The sequence below is a fragment of the Pan troglodytes genome, chromosome 11 (genome assembly GCF_028858775.2).
Source record: "Pan troglodytes isolate AG18354 chromosome 11, NHGRI_mPanTro3-v2.0_pri, whole genome shotgun sequence".
Taxonomy (NCBI): Eukaryota; Metazoa; Chordata; class Mammalia; order Primates; family Hominidae; genus Pan; species Pan troglodytes.
Genome location: NC_072409.2, coordinates 9588850 through 9610948, shown reverse-complemented (window position 1 = coordinate 9610948; position 22099 = coordinate 9588850). Strand labels below are relative to the sequence as shown.

Sequence of the window (22099 nt, the reverse complement as noted above, 5' to 3'; positions counted from 1 at the left end):
TTGAGTAAGTGCCAGGTCTTCCATGGCCCAGGAACCCCACCGCACCCGGCTCAGTTGACTTTATTGAGTCCCTACCATGTACTGGGTTCTGGGATGGGCACAGGGGATCATGGGAAGCAGCACCCTAAAGCGCCCAAGCTGACTATTCAGATGCAGAGCTACAAGTTCTAGACTAGAGAAGCAGGGGCAAGGGAGAAGCCCACATACAGGCTGCAGTTAAAGAGGGCTTCCTGAAAGAGAAGGCTCATGCACAGCTTTGAAGCCAGGAACGAGCCAGACCCCAGAAGCCCCAGGCCATGCAGGTGGCAGAGTATTGGGGTTAGGGCACTTACAGTCTGGTGCAAGAACCGAGTGAGTGGGGCTCCAGCCTTCCTTCCCTGAAGGGGCCCCACCAGGTGCACAGAGATGGCTGCTGCAGTCCTGAACATGCCTCCCAGAGCCTTGGGGCACTGCAGACTTTTCCAGAGGCAGGGGAGAAGGGAGGAAACAGCCCTGGCCAGAAAATGCCTCCGAGCTCAGGACTTGAGTCCCCCACACACAGCTCTAACAATAACAACAACAACAACAACAATATGGTCATTGCGTGCCAGGAATAGCACCAAGTGCTCTGTTGCACGATTATCCGACTCCGTCCTTATAAGAACCCTGTTACTCATACACAATACACCCCCCAGCAACCCAAGTGACCCTTTCAAAACACAAATCACCTCTAATTAAAAAATGATCCAGGAGAGGATCACTGATAGCCCTGAATATCACCAAGAGCATAAACCAAACATGTTCTGACTCTGGAAACACACACACCACCTGCAAATTATTCCTGCTGTAAAAGTGGCCCTAAATTAGATCACACTGTTGAATGACTAAAATACAGGGACAGAAGAACATGTTAAATAACACCATGGAGATGCAATCAACAAATTCAAGCAGGGCAATGTGTCTCATACCTGTAAACTCAGCACTTTGGGAGGCCAAAGCAGGAGGATCTCTTGAGCCCAGGAGTTTGAGACCAGCCTGGGCAACATACTGAAACACCGTCTCTACAAAAATACAAAAATTGACCAGGCGTGATGGTGCACACCTGTAGTCCCAGCTACTGGGGAAGCTAAAGTGGGAGAATCACTTGATCCTGGAGAGGTCAAGGCTACAGTGAGCCATGATCCCACCACTGCACTCCAGCCTGGGAGACAGAGGGAGATATGTCTCAAAAAAAAAAAAAAAAAAAAAAAAAAAAAAGTAAATGCCTGAAAAAGAAGAAAAAAATTGAAGAAATCACACTGCACAATTTGGAAGCTTAATTAATGCAAACATACAGGAACCAAGAAAGTGTGATACTGGCTTAAAGATAGATATATAAGTCAATTGAATAGAACTGACAGTCCAGAAATAAACAGTCACAATTGCTATTTGATAAGATGCTAAGAAACTCAAATGGGGGCCACGCATGGTGGCTCACGCCTGTAATCCCAGCTCTGTGGGAGGCTGAGGCGAGTGGATCACTTCAGGTCAGAAGTTGTGACCAGCCTGGCCAACATGCTAAAACCTCGTCTCTACTAAAAATACAAAAATTAGCCAGGCATGGTGGTGTGCACCTGTAATCCCAGTTACTAGGAGGCTGAGGCAGAAGAATCACTTGAACTTGGGAGGTGGAGGATGCAGTGAGCCGAGATCGTGCCACTCACTGCACTCCAGCCTGGGTGACAGAGCAAGACTCTGTCTCAAAAAAAAAAAAAAAAAAATTGGGAGGCTGGGTGTGGCTCATGCCTGTAACACGAACAATTTGGGAGGCCAAGGTGGGAGGATCATTTGAGGTCAGGAGTTTGAGACCAGCAAAACCCCATCTCTAATAAAAATACAAAAAATTAGCTGGGCGTGGTGGCACATGACTGTAGTCCCAGCTACTTGTGAGGCTGAGGCAGGAGAATTGCTTGAACCTGGAAGGCAGAGGTTGCAGTGAGCCAAGATCGTGCCACTGTACTCCAGCCTAAGCGACAAAATGAGACTGTCTCAGAAAAAAAGGTGGGGAGGCCAGGCGTGGTGGCTCATGCCTGTAATTCCAGCACTTTGGGAGGCTGAGGTGGACGGATCACCTGAGGTCAGGAGTTCGATACCAGCCTGGCCAACATGGTGAAACCCCATTTCTACGAAAAATACAAAATTAGCAGGGCACGGTGGCACATGCCTGTAGTCCCAGCTACCCAGGAGGCTGAGGCAGGAGAATCGCTGGAACCCAGGAGGCGGAGGTTGCAGTGAGCCGAGATCACACCACTGCACTCCAGCCTGGGTGACAGAGCAAGTCACCGGCTCAAAAAAAAAAGCGGGGGTTGGGGGTGGGAAATAATAATCTTTTCAACAAATGAACAAATGGTGCTGGGACAACTAAATATCCACATGTAAATGAATGAATTTGGGGCCAGGTGTGGCAGCTCATGCCTGTAATCCCAGCACTTTGGGAGGCCGAGTCAGGCTGATCATGAGGTTAGGAGCTCAAGACCAGCCTGGCCAAGATGGTGAAACCCTGTCTCTACTAAAAATACAAAAAATTAGCCAGGCATGGTGGTTGGCACCTGTAATCCCAGCTACTCAGGAGGCTGAGGCAGAGAATTGCTTCAACTTGGGAGATGGAGGTTGCAGTGAGCCGAGATCACGCCACTGCACTCCAGCCTGGGAGACAAAGTGAGACTCTGTCTCAAAAAAAAAAAAAAAAAGAAAGAAAGAAAAGAAAAGAAAAAAGAAAAGAATGAATTTGGACCTCTATCTCACGGAATACACACATATAAATTTTTTATTTTCTTTCTTTTTTTTTTTTTTTTTGAGATAGGGTCTCACGTTGTTACCCAGGCTGGAGTGCAGTGGTGCCTTCTCAGCTCACTGCAGCCTCGACTTCCTGGGTTCAAGTGATTCTCCTGCCTCAGCCTCCTGAGTAGCTGGGATTATAAGTGTGTGCCACCATGCCTAGCTAATTTTTGTATTTTAATTAGAGATGGGGTTTTGCTATACTGGCCAGGCTGGTCTTGAACTCCTGGCCTGAAGTTGTTCTGCTCATGACGGCCTCCCACAGTGCTAGGATTGCAGGCATGAGCCACCATGCCTGGCCAGCCCAGGCTGTTCTTGAACCCCTGACTTCAAGCAATCCTCCTTCCTCAGTGTAGGGAAAAGAAAGAGAGATCAGACTGTTACTGTGTCTATGTAGAAAGGGAAGACATAAGAAATTCCATTTTGACCTGTACCTTGAACAATTGCTTTGCTGAGATGTTGTTAATTTGTAACTTTGCCCCAGCCACTTTGCCCCAACTTTGAGCTCACAAAAATACGTGTTGTCTGGAATCAAGGTTTAAGGGATCTAGGGCTGTGCAGGATATGCCTTGTTCACAAAATGTTTACAAGCAGTATGCTTGGTAAAAGTCATCACCATTCTCTAGTCTCAATAAACCAGGGGCACAACGCACTGCGGAAAGCCGCAGGGACCTCTGCCTTGGAAAGCCGCGTATTGTCCAAGGTTTCTCCCCATGTGATAATCTGAAATATGGCCTCGTGGGATGAGAAAGACCTGCTCGTTCCCCAGCCAAACACCTGTAAAGGGTCTGTGCTGAGGTGGATTAGTAAAAGAGGAAAGCCTCGTGAAGTTGAGATAGAGGAAGGCCACTATCTCCTGCCTGCCCCGGGAACTGAATGTCTCAGTATAAAACCCGATTATACATTTGTCCAATTCTGAGATAGGAGAAAAACCGCCCTATGGCGGGAGGCAAGACACATTGGCAGCAATGCTGCCTGCTATTCTTTACTCCACTGAGATGTTTGGGTGGAGAGAAACATAAATCCGGCCTACATGCACATGCAGGCATAGTACCTCCCCTTGAACTTAATTATGACATAGATTCTTTTGCTCATGTTTTTTGCTGAACTTCTCCTTATTATCACCCTGCTCTCCTACTGCATTCCTCTTGCTGAGATAATAAAAATAATAATCAATAAAAAGTGAGGAAACTCAGAGACCGGTACTGGTGCAGGTCCTTGATATGCTGCATGCCAGTCTCCTGGGCCCACTGTTGTTTCTCTACACTTTTATCTCTGTGTCTTATTTCTTTTCTCAGTCTCTCAGACCACCCCTTCATCTGGCACCCAATGTGGGGCCTTTCTCTTAAGAAGAGGGGGAGTTAAAGCTTCTACAGAAAATCTAATTACGCTATTTCAAACAATAGAACAATTCTGCCCATGGTTTCCAGAACAGGGAACTTTAGATTTAAAAGATTGGGAAAAAATTGGCAAGGAATTAAAACAAGCAAGTAGGGAAGGTAAAATCATCCCACTTACAGTATGGAATGATTGGGCCATTATTAAAGCAACTTTAGAACCGTTTCAAATAGAAGAAGATAGTGTTTCAGTTTCTGATGCCCCTGAAAGCTGTGTGATAGATTGTGAAGAAGAGGCAGAGACAGAGTTCAAGAAAGGAACGGAAAGTTCACATTGTAAATATGTAGCAGAGCCGGTAATGGCTCAGTCAACGCAAAATGTTGACTACAATCAATTACAGGAGGTAATATATCCTGAAACATTAAAATTAAAAGGAAAAAGTCCAGAATCATTGGGGCCATTGGGGCTACAACCACGATGGCCACCTCCTCCTCAGCCGAGTGAGTGCTGGGGGAGGCAGCCTGAAACTAGGCACACTGCGACTTGGCTCGTGGCACTCATTATTGCCCAACCTACAGTTCACTACAGTGAAGGAGCAATTCAGACTCGCCCTGCAGTGTCCTGTATGGGTCAAACAGTGGCCGCTCTCTAAGGAAAAGTTGGGGGCGCTACATAAAATAGTTAAAAAACTATTTTAAAAAGGACATGTTTCACCCACTTTCTCTCTTTAGAATTCTCCTGTGTTTGTAATTCAGAAAAAATCAGGCAGATGGCGCATGCTGACTGACTTAAGAGCTGTTAATGCCATAATGACAACCCATGGGGGCTCTCCAACCCAGGATGCCCTCTCTGGCCATGATCCCCAAAGACTGGCCTTTAATTATAATTGATCTGAAGGACTGCTTTTTTACCATTCCTCTGGCAAAACAGGATTTTGAAAAATTTGCTTTTACTATACCAGCCGTAAATAATAAAGAACCAGCTAGGTTTCAGTGGAAAGTGTTGCCTCAGTCCAACTATTTGTCAGACTTTTGTAGCTCAAGTTCTTCAACCAGTTAGAGACAAGTTTTCAGACTGTTATATCATTCATTATGTTGATGATATTTTGTGTGCTGCAGAAACAAGAGACAAATTAATTGACTGGTACACATTTCTGCAGACAGATGTTGCAAACGCAGGACTGACAATAGCATCTGATAAGATTCAGACCTCTACTCCTTTCCATTATTTGGGAATGCAGGTAGAGGAAAGGAAAATTAAACCACAAAAAATAAAAATAAGAAAAGACACATTAAAAACATTAAATGACTTTCAAAAATTGCTAAGACATATTAATTGGATTCGGCCAACTCTAGGCATCCCTACTTATGCCATGTCAAATTTGTTTTCTATCTTGAGAGGGGATCCAGACTTAAACAGTAAAAAACCATTAACTCCAGAGGCAACTAAAGAAATTGAGTTAGTTGAAGAAAAAATTCGGTCAGCACAAGTAAATAGAATAGATCATTTAGCCCCACTCCAACTTTTGATTTTTGCTACTGCACATTCTCCAACAGGCATTATTGTTCAAAATACTGATCTTGCGGAGTGGTCATTCCTTCCTCACAGTACAACTAAGACTTTTACATTGTACTTAGATCAAATGGCTACATTAATTGGTCAGGCAAGACTACAAATAGTAAAATTGTGTGGAAGTGACCCAGATAAAATCATTGTTCCTTTAAACAAGGAACAGGTTAGACAAGCTTTTATCAATTTTGCTGCATGGCAGATTGGTCTTGCTGATTTTGTGGGAATTACTGACAATCATTACCCAAAAACAAAAACCTTCCAGTTCTTAAAATTGATTACTTGGATTTTACCTAAAATTACCAGACATAAACCTTTAGAAAATGCTCTGATGGCGTTTACTGATTGTTCCAGCAATGGAAAAGTGGCTTACACTGGGCCAAAAGAACAAGTCATTGAAACTCAATATCACTCAGCTCAAAGAGCAGAGTTGGTTGCTGTCATTTCAGTGTTACAAGGTTTTAATCAGCCTATTAACATTGTTTCAGATTCTGCATATGTAGTACAGGCTACAAAGGATGTTGAGACAGCCCTAATCAAATATAGTATGGATGATCAGTTAAATCAGCTGTTTAATTCGTTACAACAAACTGTAAGAAAAAGAAATTTCCCATTTTATATTACTCATATTCGAACACATACTAATTTACCAGGGCCTTTAACTAAGGCAAATGAACAAGCTGACTTGCTAGTACCATCTGCATTCATAAAAGCATAAAAACTTTGTGCCTTGACTCATGTAAATGCATCAGGACTAAAAAATAAATTTGATATCATATGAAAACAGGCAAAAAATGTTGTACAACTCAGGAGGCAGGAGTTAATCCCAGAGGTTTATGTCCTAATGCATTATGGCAAATGGATGTCACACATGTACCTTCATTTGGAAAATTGTCATTTGTCCATGTGACAGTTGATACTTATTCACATTTCATATGGGCAACCTGCCAGACAGGAGAAAATACTTCCCACGTTAAAAGAGATTTATTATCTTGTTTTGCTGTCATGGGAGTTCCATAAAAAATTAAAACAGATAATGGGCCAGGATACTGTAGTAAAGCATTTCAAAAATTCTTAAATCAGTGGAAAATTACACATACAACAGAAATCCCTTATAATTCCCAAGGACAGGCCATAAGTGAAAGAAGTAATAGAACACTCAAAGCTCAATTGTTTAAACAAAAAAAGGAAAAGGACAGTAAGGAATATAACACTCCCCAGATGCAACTTAATCTAGCACTCTATACTTTAAATTTTTTTAACATTTATAGAAATCAGACCACTACTTCTGCAGAACAACATTTTACTGGTAAAAAGAACAGCCCACATAAGGAAAAACTGATTTGGTAAAAAGACAACAAAAATAAAACATAAAAAATAGAGAAGGTGATAACGTGGGGGAGAGGTTTTGCTTGTGTTTCACCAGGGGAAAATCAGCTTTCAGTTTGGGTACCTACAACTTACAGAAAAAGTTGCCATCCACCAAAAAAGCGAAGCCGCCGACCTGGGCCCAGCTAAAGAAGCTGACACAGTTAGCTGAAAAAAGCCTAAAGTACCCAAGGGTAACACAAACTCCAGAGAATATGCTGCTTGCAGCTTTAATGATTGTATCTACGGTGGTAAGTCTCACTATGTCTGCAGGAGCAGCTGCAGCTAATTATACTTACTGGGCCTATGTGCCTTTCCCGCCCTTAATTCAGGCAGTCACTTGGATGGATAATATTCTATTGAAGTATATGTTAATATTAGTGCATGGGTACCAGGACCCACAGATGACCGTGGCCCTGCCCAACCTGAAGAAGAAGGAATGATGATAAACATTTCCACTGGGTATCATTATCCTCCTATTTGCCTGGGGAAAGCACCAGGATGCTTAATGCCTACAACCCAAAATTGGTTGGTAGAAGTATCTACTGTCAGTGCCACCAATAAATTTACTTATCATATGGTAAGTGGAATGTCACTTGGGTCACAAATGAATAATTTACAGGACTCTTCTTATCAAAGATCATTAAAATTTAGGCCTAAGGGGACCTTGCCTCAAGGAAATTCCCAAAGAATCAAAAGACCCAGAAGTCTTAGTTTGGGAAAAATATGTGGCTGATACTGTGGTGGTATTACAAAACAATAAATTTGGAACTATTATAGACTGGGCCCCTCGAGACCAATTATATTATGATCGTACGGGCCAGACTCACTCATGTTCACAGACCCCATCTGTCTGGCCCACTAATCCGGCCTATGATAGTGATTTAACTGAAAGGCTAGACCAGGTTTATAGAAGGTTAAAATCACCCTATCCATGGAAATGGGGTGAAAAGGGAATTTCATCACCTCAACCAAAGTTATTCCTGTTACTGCTCCTGAACATCCAGCATTATGAAAGCTTACTGTGGCCTCGCACCACATTAGAATTTGGTCTGGAAATCAAGTTATCGGAACAAGAAATCATAAGCCACATTATACTATTAACCTAAATTCCAATCTGACAATTCCTTTGTGAAGTTGTGTAAAACGCCCTTATATGCTAATTGTAGGAAACATAGTTATTAAACCAGATTCCCAAACTATAACCTGTGAAAATTGTAGATTGTTTACTTGCATTGATTCAACTTTTGATTGGCAGCACCATATTCTGCCAGTGAGGGCAAGAGAGGGTGTGTAGATCCCTGTGTCCATGGACCGACCGTGGGAGGCTTCCCCATCCATCCATATTTTAACAGAAGTATTAAAAGGAGTTCTAACTAGATCCAAAAGATTCATTTTTACTTTAATTGCAGTGATTATGGGTCTTATTGCAGTCACAGCTACTGCTGCGGCTGCTGGAATTGCTTTACACTCCTCTGTTCAAACTACAAAATATGTAAATAATTGGCAAAAGAACTCCTCAAAATTGTGGAATTCTCAGACTCAAATAGACCAAAAATTGGCAAACCAAATTAATGATCGTAGACAAACTGTCATTTGAATGAGAGATAGGCTCATGAGCTTAGAATATCTTTTTCAGTTACAGTATGACTGGAATACGTCAGATTTTTGTATTACACCTCGAGCCTATAATGAATCTGAACATCACTGGGACATGGTTAGACGCCATCTACAAGGAAGAGAAGATAACCTTACTTTAGATATTTTTAAATTAAAAGAACAAATTGTTGAGGCATCAAAAGCCCAGTTTAATCTGGTGCCAGAAACTGAGGCAATGGTGAAAGCTGCTGATGGCCTCACAAATCTTAACCCCATCACTTGGGTTAAAACCATTGGAAGTTCCACTATTGCAAATTTTGTATTAATCCTTGTATGTCTGTTCTCTGTTGCTGGTCTACAGGTGTATCCAGCAGCTCCGGAGAGACAGTGACCAGCGAAAACAGGCCATGATGACGATGGCGGTTTTGTCAAAAAGAAAAGGGGGATATGTACGGAAAAGAAAGAGAGATCAGACTGTTACTGTGTCTATGCAGAAAGGGAAGACATAAGAAATTCCATTTTGACCTGTACCTTGAACAATTGCTTTGCTGAGATGTTGTTAATTTGTAACTTTGCCCCAGCCACTTTGCCCCAACTTTGAGCTCACAAAAATATGTGTTGTCTGGAATCAAGGTTTAAGGGATCTAGGGCTGTGCAGGATATGCCTTGTTCACAAAATGTTTACAAGCAGTATGCTTGGTAAAAGTCATCGCCATTCTCTAGTCTCAGTAAACCAGGGGCACAACGCACTGCAGAAAGCCGCAGGGACCTCTGCCTTGGAAAGCCGCGTATTGTCCAAGGTTTCTCCCCATGTGATAATCTGAAATATGGCCTCGTGGGATGAGAAAGACCTGACTGTCCCCCAGCCCAACACCCGTAAAGGGTCTGTGCTGAGGTAGATTAGTAAAAGAGGAAAGCCTCTTGAAGTTGAGATAGAGGAAGGCCACTGTCTCCTGCCTGCCCCTGGGAACTGAATGTCTTGGTATAAAACTTGATTATACATTTGTTCAATTCTCAGATAGGAGAAAAAGCGCCCTATGGCGGGAGGCGAGACATGTTGGCTGCAATGCTGCCTTGTTATTCTTTACTCCACTGAGATGTTTGGGCGGAGAGAAACATAAATCCGGCCTACATGCACATGCAGGCATAGTACCTCCCCTTGAACTTAATTATGACATAGATTCTTTTGCTCACATGTTTTTTTGCTGACCTTCTCCTTATTATCACCCTGCTCTCCTACTGCATTCCTCTTGCTGAGATAATAAAAATAATAATCAATAAAAAGTGAGGAAACTCAGAAACCGATGCTGGTGCAGGTCTTTGATATGCTGCTTGCCAGTCTCCTGGGCCCACTGTTGTCTCTATACTTCGTCTCTGTGTCTTATTTCTTTTCTCAGTCTCTCGTCCCACCTGACAAGATACCCACAGGTGTGGAGGGACAGGCCACCCCTTCACTCAGCTTCCCAAAGTGCTGAAATTACATGTGTGAGCCATGTGCCCTGCCCCATACACAAAAATTAATTCAAAGTGAATCACATAACTAAATGTATGGGCTGGGGACGGTGGCTCATGCCTGTAATCCCAGCACTTTTGGAGGCCGAGGCAGGCGGATCATAAGGTCAGGAGATCGAGACCATCCTGGCTAACACAATGAAACCCCGTCTCTACTAAAAATACAAAAAATTAGCTGGGCGTGGTGGTGGGCACCTGCAGTCCCAGCTGCTCTGGAGGCTGAGGCAGGAGAATGGCGTGAAGCCGGGAGGCGGAGCTTGCAGTGAGCAGAGATCACGCCACTGCACTCCAGCCTGGGCGACAGAGCGAGACTCCGTCTCAAAACAAAAACAAAAACAAAAACAAAACTAAATATATGAACTAAAACAAGAAAACTAGAAGAAAACATAGGAATAAATCTCTGTGACCTTGGGGTTCTCAGACATAACATCCAAAGCATACACAACAAAAGAAAAAATAAACTGGACCTCATCAAAATTAAGAACTTTTGTGCTTCAAGGATACCCATTAAGAAAATGAAAAGACAGCCCATGGAATGGAAGGAAATATCTGCAAATCATAAATCTGAATGTTTCCAAAAAAGATATACAAACAGCCAAGGCTGGGCACGGTGGCTCACGTCTGTAATCCCAGCACTTTGGGAGGCTGAGGTGGGTGGGTCACCTGAGGTCAGGAGTTTGAGACCAGCCTGGCCAACACGACAAAACCCCATCTCTACCAAAAATACAAAAATTAGCTGGGCGAGGTCGCATGCACCTGTAGTCCCAGCTACTCGGGAGGCTGAGGCAGGAGAATGTCGTGAACCCAGGAGGCCGAACCTGCAGTGAGCTGAGATCGCGCCACTGCACTCCAGCCTGGGCAACAGAGGGAGACTCCGTCTCAAAAAAAAAAAAAAAAAGTTACTCTCAGCTGGGTGCGGTGGCTCGCACCTGTAATCCCAGCACTTTGGGAGGCTGAGGTGGGTGGATCACCTGAGGTCAGGAGTTTGAGACCAGCTTGGTCAACATGGTGAAACCCCATCTCTACTAAAAATACAAAAATTAGCTGGGTGTGGTGGCGCATGCCTGTAATCCCAGCTACTCAGGAGGCTGAGACAGGATAATTGCTTGAACCCAGGAGGTGGAGGTTGCAGTGAGCCGAGATCGTGCTGGTGAGCCACCTTGCCCAGCCATTTTTTTTTTTTTGAGACAGAATCTCGCTCTGTCGCCCAGGCTGGAGCGCAGTGGCGCGATCTCGGCTCACTGCAAGCTCTGCCTCCCAGGTTCACACCATTCTCCTGCCTCAGCCTCCTAAGTAGCTGGGACTACAGGTGCCCGCCATCACACCCAGCTAATTTTTTGTATTTTTAGTAGAGACGGGGTTTCACCGTGTTAGCCAGGATGGTCTCGATCTCCTGACCTCGTGACCCACCCGCCTCGGCCTCCCAAAGTGCATGAGAGGGGATTTATAGGGAAATTGACTCACGCAATTAATGGAGGCTGAGAAGTCCCCTGAGAGACTATTTGCAAGAGGTGCCAGTAGCGTGGCTCAGTCCAAGTCTGCAAGCCTCAGAACCAGGGACACCACTGGGGTAATTCTCAGTCCAAGGCTGAAGAGCCTAGAGTTTTGATATCCAAAGGGCAGGAGAAGGAGAATCTTCCAGCTCCAGGAGAGACAGAGACAGAAAGAGGAAAATCTTTTCTCCTCTTTTGTTTTTATTCAAGCCGTGAACCAATTGCATAGTGCCACCCACATTGAGAGCGGATCTTCCCCACTCAGTCCACTGACTCCCACGCCAATCTCCTCTGGAAACACCCTCACAGACACACCCAGAAGTCATGTTTCACCATTCTCTAGGTATTCCTTACTCCAGTCCAGCTGCCACCTAACATTAACCAGCAGCACACATCCACGCTGCCAGACATTCGTCAGTTGCAGTTCAGGTTTTCCCACCCAGGTGCTGATTCCAGGGAAGATTTCTGCTCTGGCAAATCATGATTCTCTGTATCTACCTTTCTGCCTCTCCAGTTTGGGGGCAGCAGGTTACCCTGTGACCTAATTTTCTGATGAACTGAAAAAGAGCTGCTGGTTTTTCAGTTTGTTCAGCCTTTTCTTTTTTTTTTTGAAACGGAGTCTTGCTTTGTCGCCCAGGGTGGAGTGCAGTTGCGCAATCTCGACTCACTGCAAGCTCCGCCTCCTGGGTTCAAGCGATTCTCCTGCCTCAGCCTAAGTAGCTGGGATTACAGTCGCATTCCACCATGGCTGGCTAATTTTTGTATTTTTAGTAGAGATGGGGTTTCACTATGTTGGTCAGACTGGTCTCGAACTCCTGACCTTAGGTGATCTGCCCACCTCGGCCTCCCAAAGTGCTGGGATTACAGTTGTGAGCCACTGCCTCCGGCCCACACGCATTTATTAAGTTTACCATCTTATATGGGCATGGTTTGTGGTTCCCCAAAACAAGCACAATAGTAATATCAAAGATCACTGATCACAGATCACCGTTATCAGATATAATGATAATGATAAAGTTTGAACTATTGTGGGAATTACACACAGACCCTAAGGGAGCACATTCTGTTGGAACAATGGGAACAATAGACTTGCTTGGTGCAAGGTTCTCACAAAGCTTCAATTTGCAAAGACCGTGATATCTGCCAAACGCAATACAATGAAATGTGGCTCGTTTGTTATAACCGCCTTAGGAATCAAATCCAAGGTGATGGGGTTGGGCTGTGTCCCCACCCAAATCTCATCTTGAATTGCAGTTCTCATAATTCCCACGTGTCCTGGGAGGGACCCAGTGGGAGGTAATTGAATCATGGGGGCAGTTACCCCCATGCTGCTGTGCTGGCGATAATGAGTGAGTTCTCATGAGAGCTGATGGTTTTATAAAGAGCTTTTCCCCCTTTGCTCAGCAGTTCTCTCTCCTGCCACCATGTGAAGAACGTGTTTGCTTCCCCTTCTGCCATGATTTTAAGTTTCCTGAGGCCTCCCCAGCCATGAGGAACTGTGAGTCAATTAAACCTCTTTCCTTTATAAATGACCCAGTCTTGCGCAGTTCTTTATAGCAGTGGGAGAATGGGCTAATACACAAGGCGATGCCAGAGCTCACCCTCTCATTCCTTAGATTTGAGAGCGGTTCCCAGGAGAGGCCTGAAGTATGTACTCTGACCCCTGAAACTAAGTACCTGTGCCTTAAGCAACAAAAGGTAGTGTTACTGCCATCCCAGGAGGGACATTCCTTGGTGTCACCTCAAGGGAGGGAGTCTGGTGCTTTAGCTCAGGTAACTCAGCTAAAGGGACGAGTGGCCCAAGGGCAGGCCAAAGCCCAGGGCTGGTCATGGGAGGCACCCTGTGCCCTCTGCCTGTTCTATGAAGACCAACTATCCGCTGGCCCAGGACTGAGGGGTGTCTTGGGATGGGAACCATCCTGGGCCAAAGGGTCCCTTTAGGTTAGCCATTTCCTGTCCTAGACCCAACATCCTGCTACTTCTTCTAGGACTAGAGGAGGAGCTGGATTTCACCCTACCGGGACCCTCTCTACTGCTTTCTGACCACTGAGTTAAAAACCCACAGTTGCCTGGTAGGTCAATTCTCTCTCTGACACTCTCCCCCACATCGGACTCTGTGTCCATCAAATCAGTCTTTTTTTCCTGAAGTGACAACATTCTAAGTCATGTCTTCATCATCTCAAGTGAATTGAGCTAATTTTTGTATTTTTTGTAGAGATGTGGTCTCACTGTGTTGCCCAGGCTTGTCTCAAACTCCTGGGCTCAAGGCATCCTCCTGCCGCAGCGTCCCAGTGCTGGGATTACAAATGTGAGCCACTGTACCTGGCCAAGAATAATATTAATAATACAACCAGCTTTAATTTACTAGGACTCACTCTGTCCCAATACTTTTGTCACTGGATCCTTTCAACAACTCTGTAAAGCAAGTGCTATCCTCACCCTCATTAACAGGTGAGGAAATTCCTAACATATTAAAATAACAACACTTACATTGAGCTCCTGCAGGCCTTATAGCAGATTGTAGACCTGGTGCCAGCACAGGGCAGAAACTCAGGAGAAACAGATCCCAGCTGTGGCCCTCTTCTCTGCCCTGCCCCAGGCTTGGCCCCTTGCCTTCTCTGGGCACTGCCAGTTCTCAGGAAAGGCGGTGCCTTCTATGTGTCCAGATCACTGGCTCCATGGGGGTCAAGGAGCTGGGTGGCACCTGTGCTGGACACGGATATGCTTAAACAATCTTGCAGCCTTGGGGCTGGGGCTGGAAACCAGGATCGGCTTCCATTGCAGGGGACTGGCAGTGCATCGGGCCTATGTGTGGCCAGGTAAGACTGGGCATAGGAGTGAATGTTGGTTTGTTTGTTTTTTGACACAAGTCTCGCCCTATCACCCAGGCTGGAGTGCAATGGCATGATCTCGGCTCCCTGCAACCTCTGCCTCCCAGGTTCAAGTGATTCTCATGCCTCAGCCTCCCGAGTGGCTGGGATTACAGACGCGCGCCACCATGCCCAGGTAATTTTTTTGTGTGTCTTTTAGAGATGGGGTTTCACCATGTTGGCCAGGATGGTCTTGAACTCCTGACCTCATGATCCGCCCGCCTCGGCCTCCCAAAGTGCTGAGATTACAGGCATGAGCCACCATGCCCAGCCAGAAGTGAATGTTATGTTGCACCCTCCACAGGGTAGGTCTGTTCTATTACCACACCCAGGATCAGGCCCCAAGTAGACACACTAGGAGGACGGCAGTGCTGAGAGACGGGGGAAGGATTAGAACACAGGCTTTGATGACCTTGGCAGTGTGACGTGAGGCAAGCCATTTTACCTCTCTGAACATCAATTTTCTATGCATGAAATAAATAATAATAATCCATGGAGGCTGGGCATGGTGGCTCACACCTGTAATCCCAGCATTTTGGGAGGCTGAGGTGGGCAGATCGCTTGAGCTCAGAAGTTCAAGACTAGCCTGGGCAACATAACAACACCCTTTCTCTACAAAAAAACAAAACAAAACAAAACAAAACAAAACAACAAAAGGATCCAAATACAAGAGCTTGCACCTGAGCATGTGCACACATCTCTGTGTCTGTGTCTGTGAGCTTATGGGTGTGGTGAAGGTAGGTTCCAGGAACTTAGGAGGGAGGGAGGGAGGGAGGGAGAAGCCATAAGGGGTTCTCAGCCAAGAGCAGAAGGGTACAGGGGGCCACGTAGGCTGCCTTAACCCAGCAACTTGGCCAGGTTGGTTGGGAGCAACTTGGGGGCTTGTGGGTGTGTTATTCCCGAGTCGGCCAGCAGGGGGCGCAAGGAGCCAGGCCCCTCGTGGCTTTAGCTTGCTGGCCCAGGTCACAGGGCAACCTGCTGGCCCCAGGAGGGGACTACGCCTCACTTCACACAGGAGGCCCAAAGCAGGGAGGGTGCTGCTCCAGGTTCCCGCATAAGGCAGGACTCCTGACCTCCCAGGCACGCTTCCCTCCAATGCCCTGCGCCTCACCCCTTTTCTAGGAAGCAGGCCTTCCCTAGTCAGCCCCTCAACAGCCCTGGCAGTCACCTTTTATTTACCACACGCTTTCCTGTGCTAGGTGCCCCGTGGAGCCCTACAGGTCCCACCACTTAAAAATGTTTTTCAGGCCGGGCGCGGTGGCTCACGCCTGTCATCCCAGCACTTCGGGAGGCCGAGGCGGGTGGATCACAATGTCAGGAGATCGAGACCGTCCTGGCTAACACGGTGAAACCCCGTCTCTACTAAAAATACGAAAAAAAAATTAGCCAGGCATGGTGGCGGGTGCCTATAGTCCCAGCTACTTGGAAGGCTGAGGCAGGAGAATGTTGTGAACCCGGGAGGCGAAGATTGTAGTGAGCCGAGATTGCGCCATTGCACTCCAGCCTGGGCGACAGAGCGAGACTCTGTCTCAAAAAAAAAAAAAAAAAAAAAGTTTTTCATTTAAAAATTTTTGGTAAAATACACATATCATAAACTTTACCATCTTAACTATGTACAGGTATACAGTTTTGGGAACTGTTTTCATCTTGTAAAACTGAAACTCTGTACCCATTAAACAATTACATCCCTTTACCCTCTGGCCCATAGCCCAGCCCATTTGCTGTCTCTACGATTTTGACTACTTGAAATCAGGTCCCATCACTTTTATTATTTATTTACTTATTTTTTGGGGGACAAAGTCTTGCTGTGTCGCCCAGGCTGAAGTGCAGCAGCGCGATCTCAGCTCTCTGCAACCTCCGCCTCCCATGTTCAAGTGATTCTTGTGCTTCAGCCTCCCGAGTAGCTGGGACTACAGTTGTGCACCACCATGTCCACCTAATTTTTGTATTTTTAGTAGAGACAGGGTTTCACCATGTTGACCAGGCTGGTCTAGAACTCCTGACCTCAAGTGATCCGCCTGCCTAGGCCTCCCAAAGTGCTGGGATTAGAGGTGTGAGTCACTACTCCTGGCTTCCCATCACTTTTAATCCTATAAGAAAGATTCCTTCAAGAGGCTAAGTGGTCAGGTACAGTGGCTTATGCCTGCAAGAGAGGCCAACGCAGGAGGATCCCTTGAGCCCAGGAGTTTGAGACCAGCCTGGGCAACGTAGTGAGACCCAATCTCTACAAAAAATAATAAATTATCTGGGAGTGGTGGTGCACGTCTGTAGTCCCAGCTACTCGGGAGGCTGAGGTGGGAGGATCACTTGAGCCTGGAGGTTGGGGCTGAAGTGAGCCATAATTGCACCACTGCACTCCAGCCTGAGCGACAAAGCAAGACCATGTCCCTCCCCACATCCCTCCCACACCAACACACCAAAAAAACAAACAAACAAAAAAAAGGCTAAGTCACACACCCAAGGCCACAGCTAACAAGTAGCAGAGCCTACATATATATATATAATTTTTTTTTTTTTTTTTGAGACGGAGTTTCGCTCTTGTTGCCCAGGCTGGAGTGCAATGGTGCGATCTTGGCTCACTGCAACCTCTGTCTCCTGGGTTCAAGCAATTCTCGTGCCTCAGCCACCCAAGTAGCTGGGATTACAGGCATGCACCACCACACCAGGCTAATTTTGTATTTTTAGTAGAGGTGGGGTTTCACTACGTTGTCCAGGCTGGTCTCAAACTCCTGACGTCAGGTGATCCACCCACCTCGGCCTCCCAAAGTGCTGGGATTACAGGCGTGAGCCACCACACCCAGCACAGAGCCAATATTTGAACTCAGGACTCTGACTCCTACTTTCCAAAAGCCAAAGCAGCACAGATGCATGGATGCTCAATGGGAAATGAGAGAATTTGGTCCAGTTGCTCACATTTTATTGATGGGGATACTGATAACCAGGGATGGGGAACTGACCCACCCAGATTTCCCAGGACCAGGTTAGCGAAGTCCCAGTCCTGACATTCTTCTCATCCTAATAGGCTGGCTCTTCCAATGGGCGTTATGCACCTGGCACAGAGCAGCTGCTCAATAAACCTGCAGAATGAGAATGAATGTCTATCGCTTGCACCAGACTGTAAGCTTTGTTAGAACAAAGATTCTCTTCTGTTCATCTTTTTATTCTCAACATCTTGCACAGAGCCTGCCATATGGTAAGTGTACATCTCTTCAGTGAATTCCTATTATGTGCTATTCATTCCCTAAGCTAGCCACCATGTATACAAGGGTGATAGGATACCTTCCTTTCCTCCAAGGAGCGCACAATCTAATCAAGGAGACAAACAAGTAACTGGGCCATTTTAATACAATATGAGCCTTAATATGCAAATATTTGTATAAATCGACAACAAAAGACCAGCATCTCAATAAGAAAAAGTGTGAAAAAGATATAAATGGGAAATTCACAAAAGCAAATAGTCGCTGGGCGTGGTGGCTCACGCCTGTAATCCCAGCACTTTGGGAGGCTGAGGCAGGCGGATCACCTGAGGTCAGGAGTTTGAGACCAGCCTGGCCAACATGGTGAAACCCTGTCTCTACTAAAATACAAAAATTAGCCGGGTGTGGTGGCAGGCGCCTGTAATCCCAGCTACTGGGGAAGCTGAGGTGAGATAATCACTTGAACCTGGGAAGTGGAGGTTGCAGTGAGCTGAGATCATGCCATTGCACTCCAGCCTGGGCAACAGAGCGAGACTCTGTCTCAAAAAAAAAAAAAAAGAAAAGAAAAGAAAAGAAAAAGTCGCCAGGCGCAGTGGCTCATGCCTGTAATCCCAGCACTTTAGGAGGCTAAGGCGGGCAGATCACTTGAGGCCAGGTGTTCAAGACCAGCCTGGCCAACATGGTGAAACCCTGTCTCTACTAAAAATATAAAAAATATTAGCCGTGATGTGCGCCTGTAATCCCAGCTGCTTGGGAGGCTGAGGCAGGAGAATCGCTTGAACCCAGGAGGCGGAGGTTGCGGTGAACTGAGATCGTGCCACTGCACTCCAGTCTGGGTGACAGAGCGAGACTCTGTCTCAAAAAAAAAAAAAGGCAATAACCTTGAAAGGATGCTGAAAATTAGTTATAATTAGTGATACGTAAATGAAAGTGAAGTACGATTTTTTGCCTCTCAGATGGGCGAAGACAAACTTGAGACCCACCAAACTGATCCTACAATGTACTAAAAGGTGAGAATTTGTGATTTGAAAAGCAAGTACTAGGTTAAGAGTGTTCACTGGTATAAGTTTTGGAGGGCAATTTAATAATATACCACTCTTTGATTCAACACTTCCTCTCCTAAAAGTTTTTTGTTTGTTTGTTTTGAGACAGGGTCTTGCTCTGTCACTCAGTCTGGAGTGCAGTGGCACAATTATGGCTCATTGCAGCTTACACCTCCGGGGCTCAAGCCATCCTCCCACCTCAGCTTCCCAAGTAGCTGGGACCACAGGTGCACGCCACCATGCTGGGCTAACTTTTTATTTTTAGTAGAGACAAGGTCTGACTACATTGCCCAGGTTGGTCTTGTACTGCTGGGCTCAAGCAGTTCTCCTGCCTTGACCTCTCAAAGTGCTGGGATTACAGGTGTGAGCCAGTGCACCCAGCCCTAAAAGCTGATCTTACAGGAATATTCACACATATATACAAAAATATACACTTGGATGATTAACGCAGCACTGAGCATGAGAGAAAAAAACTGGAGGCAATCTGATATCCATCAACCTGGGGCTAGTTCAGTATCGCTGTATCACAATATCACTGTATCACTGCGTGGTTTAACCATAGAATGAACCCATTGTGCAACCACTAAAAGGAATAAGATTGCTTTTAGCAGTCTGACGTGGAAAGATATTCAGGTTATGTGAAAAATGCAGGTTGATTTCAAAACTTATTGCAAAGGTTTTTTTGTTTGTTTGTTTGAGACGGAGTCTCGCTCTGTCGCCCAGGCTGGAGTGCAGTGGCGCGATCTTGGCTCACTGCAAGCTCTGCCTCCCGGGTTCACGCCATTCTCCTGCCTCAGCCTCCTGAGTAGCTGGGACTACAGGCGCCCACCACCACACCCAGTTAATTTTTTTGTATTTTTAGTAGAGATGGGGTTTCACCATGTTAGCCAGGATGATCTCGATCTCCTGACCTCGTGAGCCACCCGCCTTGGCCTCCCAAAGTACTGGGATTACAGGCGTGAGCCACTGCGCTCAGCCCTGCAAAGCTTATAATTAGAATAGTGTGGTATTACCATAAAGACAGACATAGACCCATGGAATAAAATTGTGAGCCCAGTAATAAACCCAAACATATATGGCCCACTAATTTTTTTTTTTTTTTTGAGTCAGAGTCTCACTCTGTTGCCCAGGCTGCAGTGCAATGGCACGATCTTGGTTCACTGTAGCCTCTGCCGATTCTTGTGCCTCAGCCTCCTGAGTAGCTGGAACTATAGGTGATCCACCCACCTCGGCCTCCCAAAGTGCTGGGATTACAGGCGTGAGCCATCATGCCCAGCCTGGCCCACTGATTTTTTTTTCCTTTTTTTCTTTGGTGAGACAGGGTCTCATTCTGTAGCCCAGGCTGGAGAACAGTGGTGTGTGCAATCACGGTTCATGTAGCCTCGACATCCTGAGCTCAGGTGATTCTCTCACCTCAGTCTCCCAAGTAGCTGGACTTTTTTTTTCTTTTTTTCCTTTTTTTGAGACAGAGTCTCGCTCTGTCACCCAGGATGGAGTGCAGTGGTGCGATCACGGCTCACTACAGCCTTGTTCTCATAGAGTCAAGCAATCTTCCTGCCTCAATTTCCTGAGTAGCTGGGACTACAGGCACATGCCACCATGCCTGGCTAATTTTTTTTTTTTTTTTTTTTTTTGAGATGGAATCTTGCTCTGTTGCCAGGCTAGAGTGCTGTGGCGCGATCTCGGCTCACTACAACCTCTGCCTCTGGGATTCAAGCGATTCTCCTGCCTCAGCCTCCTGAGTAGCTGGGACTATAGGCGCACACCACCATGCCCAGCTACGTTTTGTATTTTTAGTAGAGACGGGGTTTCACCATGTTGGCCAGGATGGTCTCGATCTCCTGACCTCATGATCTGCCCACCTTGGCCTCCCAAAGTGTTAGGATTACAGGCGTGAGCCACTGTGCCTGGCCAATTTTTTAATTTTTTGTAGAGACGGGGGTCTCACTATGTTGCCCAGGCTGGTCTCAAATTTCTGGACTCAAGCAATACAAAGGCCTTGGCCTCCCAAAGTGCTGGGATTACAGGTGGGAACCACTGCGCCTGGCCTTATTGATTTTTGACAAGGGCACCAAGCCTTTTTTTTGTTGTTGTTGTTGTTTTGTTTTTTTTTGTTTTTTTTTTGAGATGGAGTCTTGCTCTGTTGCCTAGGCTGGAGTGCAATGGCACAATCTCAGCTCACTACAAGCTCTGCCTCCCGGGTTCAAGCCATTCTCCTGCCTCAGCCTCCTGCATAGCTGGGACTACAGGCGCGAGCCACCACGCCCGGCTAATTTTTTGTATTTTTAGTAGAGACGGGGTTTCACCGTGTTAGCCAGGGTGGTCTTGATCTCCTGACCTCGTGATCTGCCCGCCTCGGCCTCCCAAAGTGCTGGGATTACTGGCGTGAGCCACCGCACCCGGCACCAAGCCCATTTAATAGAGGAAAAAATAGTCTCTTCAACAAAGGGTGCTGGGACAACTGGATATTTACATATAAAAGAATGAAGCAGGAGTTTCACCTTGTTCCATCTACAAAAATTAACTCAAAATAAACCAACAACTTCGAAAATTTTTATTGCAGAGATGGGGTCTCACCACGTTGCCCAGGCTGGGCTTTAACTCCTGGCCTCTAGCAATCCTCCCGTTTTGGCCTCCCAAAGTGCTTGGATTACAGGTGTGAGCCATTGTGCCCAGCCTGATCACATTCTTGATAATGTACTTTTTTTTTTTTTTTTTTTGAGACAGAGTCTCACTCTGTCGCCCAGGCTAGAGTGCAGAGGCGTGATCTTAGCTCACTGCAACCTCTGCCTCCTGGGTTCAAGCGATTCTCCTGCCTCAGCCTCCCGAGTAGCTGGGACTACAGGTGTTCGCCACTACGCCCAGCTAATTTTTGTATTTAGTGGAGACAGGGTTTCGCCATGTTGGCCAGGCTGGTCTTGAAATCCTGACCTCAGGTGATCCCCCCGCCTCAGCCTCCCAAAGTGCTGCAATTACCCGGGCCTGGCAGATAATGTTCTTTGGTACACAAAACTTTTTAATTTTTATGAAGTCCAAATATAGAAGTACCTTACAACCTAGCAATTTCACTCCTAGGTATATACCCAAAAGAACTGAAAACATATGTCCACACAGAAACATGTACACAAATGTTTATATCAACAGTATTCATCATAGCCAACAGGTGAAAAAAACCCAAATTGTCCATCAATGGATGAATGGATAAATTGTAACATATCTGTACCATGGAATATTATTCAGCCACGAAAAGGAATGAAATATGTGCTGACACATGCTGTAACTTAGATGAACCTCAAAAATATATTAAGTGAGGC

At 45.9% G+C, this 22099-nt stretch overlaps 1 protein-coding gene across 30 annotated transcripts in view; it reads right to left on the bottom strand.

Moving 5' to 3' along the window:
- The window catches only part of KYAT1 (kynurenine aminotransferase 1), a 59143-nt gene that overhangs the window by 24857 nt on the left and 12187 nt on the right, over positions 1-22099 (bottom strand). For 5 of the 30 annotated variants that reach the window (XM_016960404.4, XM_024345526.3, XM_054657835.2 and 2 more), the window contains exon 2: positions 333-543. The exons of the other annotated variants lie outside the window; for them this stretch is intronic. In XM_016960404.4, the coding sequence (XP_016815893.2) occupies positions 333-428 (96 nt within the window). In that variant the 5' untranslated portion in view covers positions 429-543. The remainder of the gene's footprint in view (positions 1-332; positions 544-22099) is intronic. 30 annotated transcript variants of the gene reach the window in all.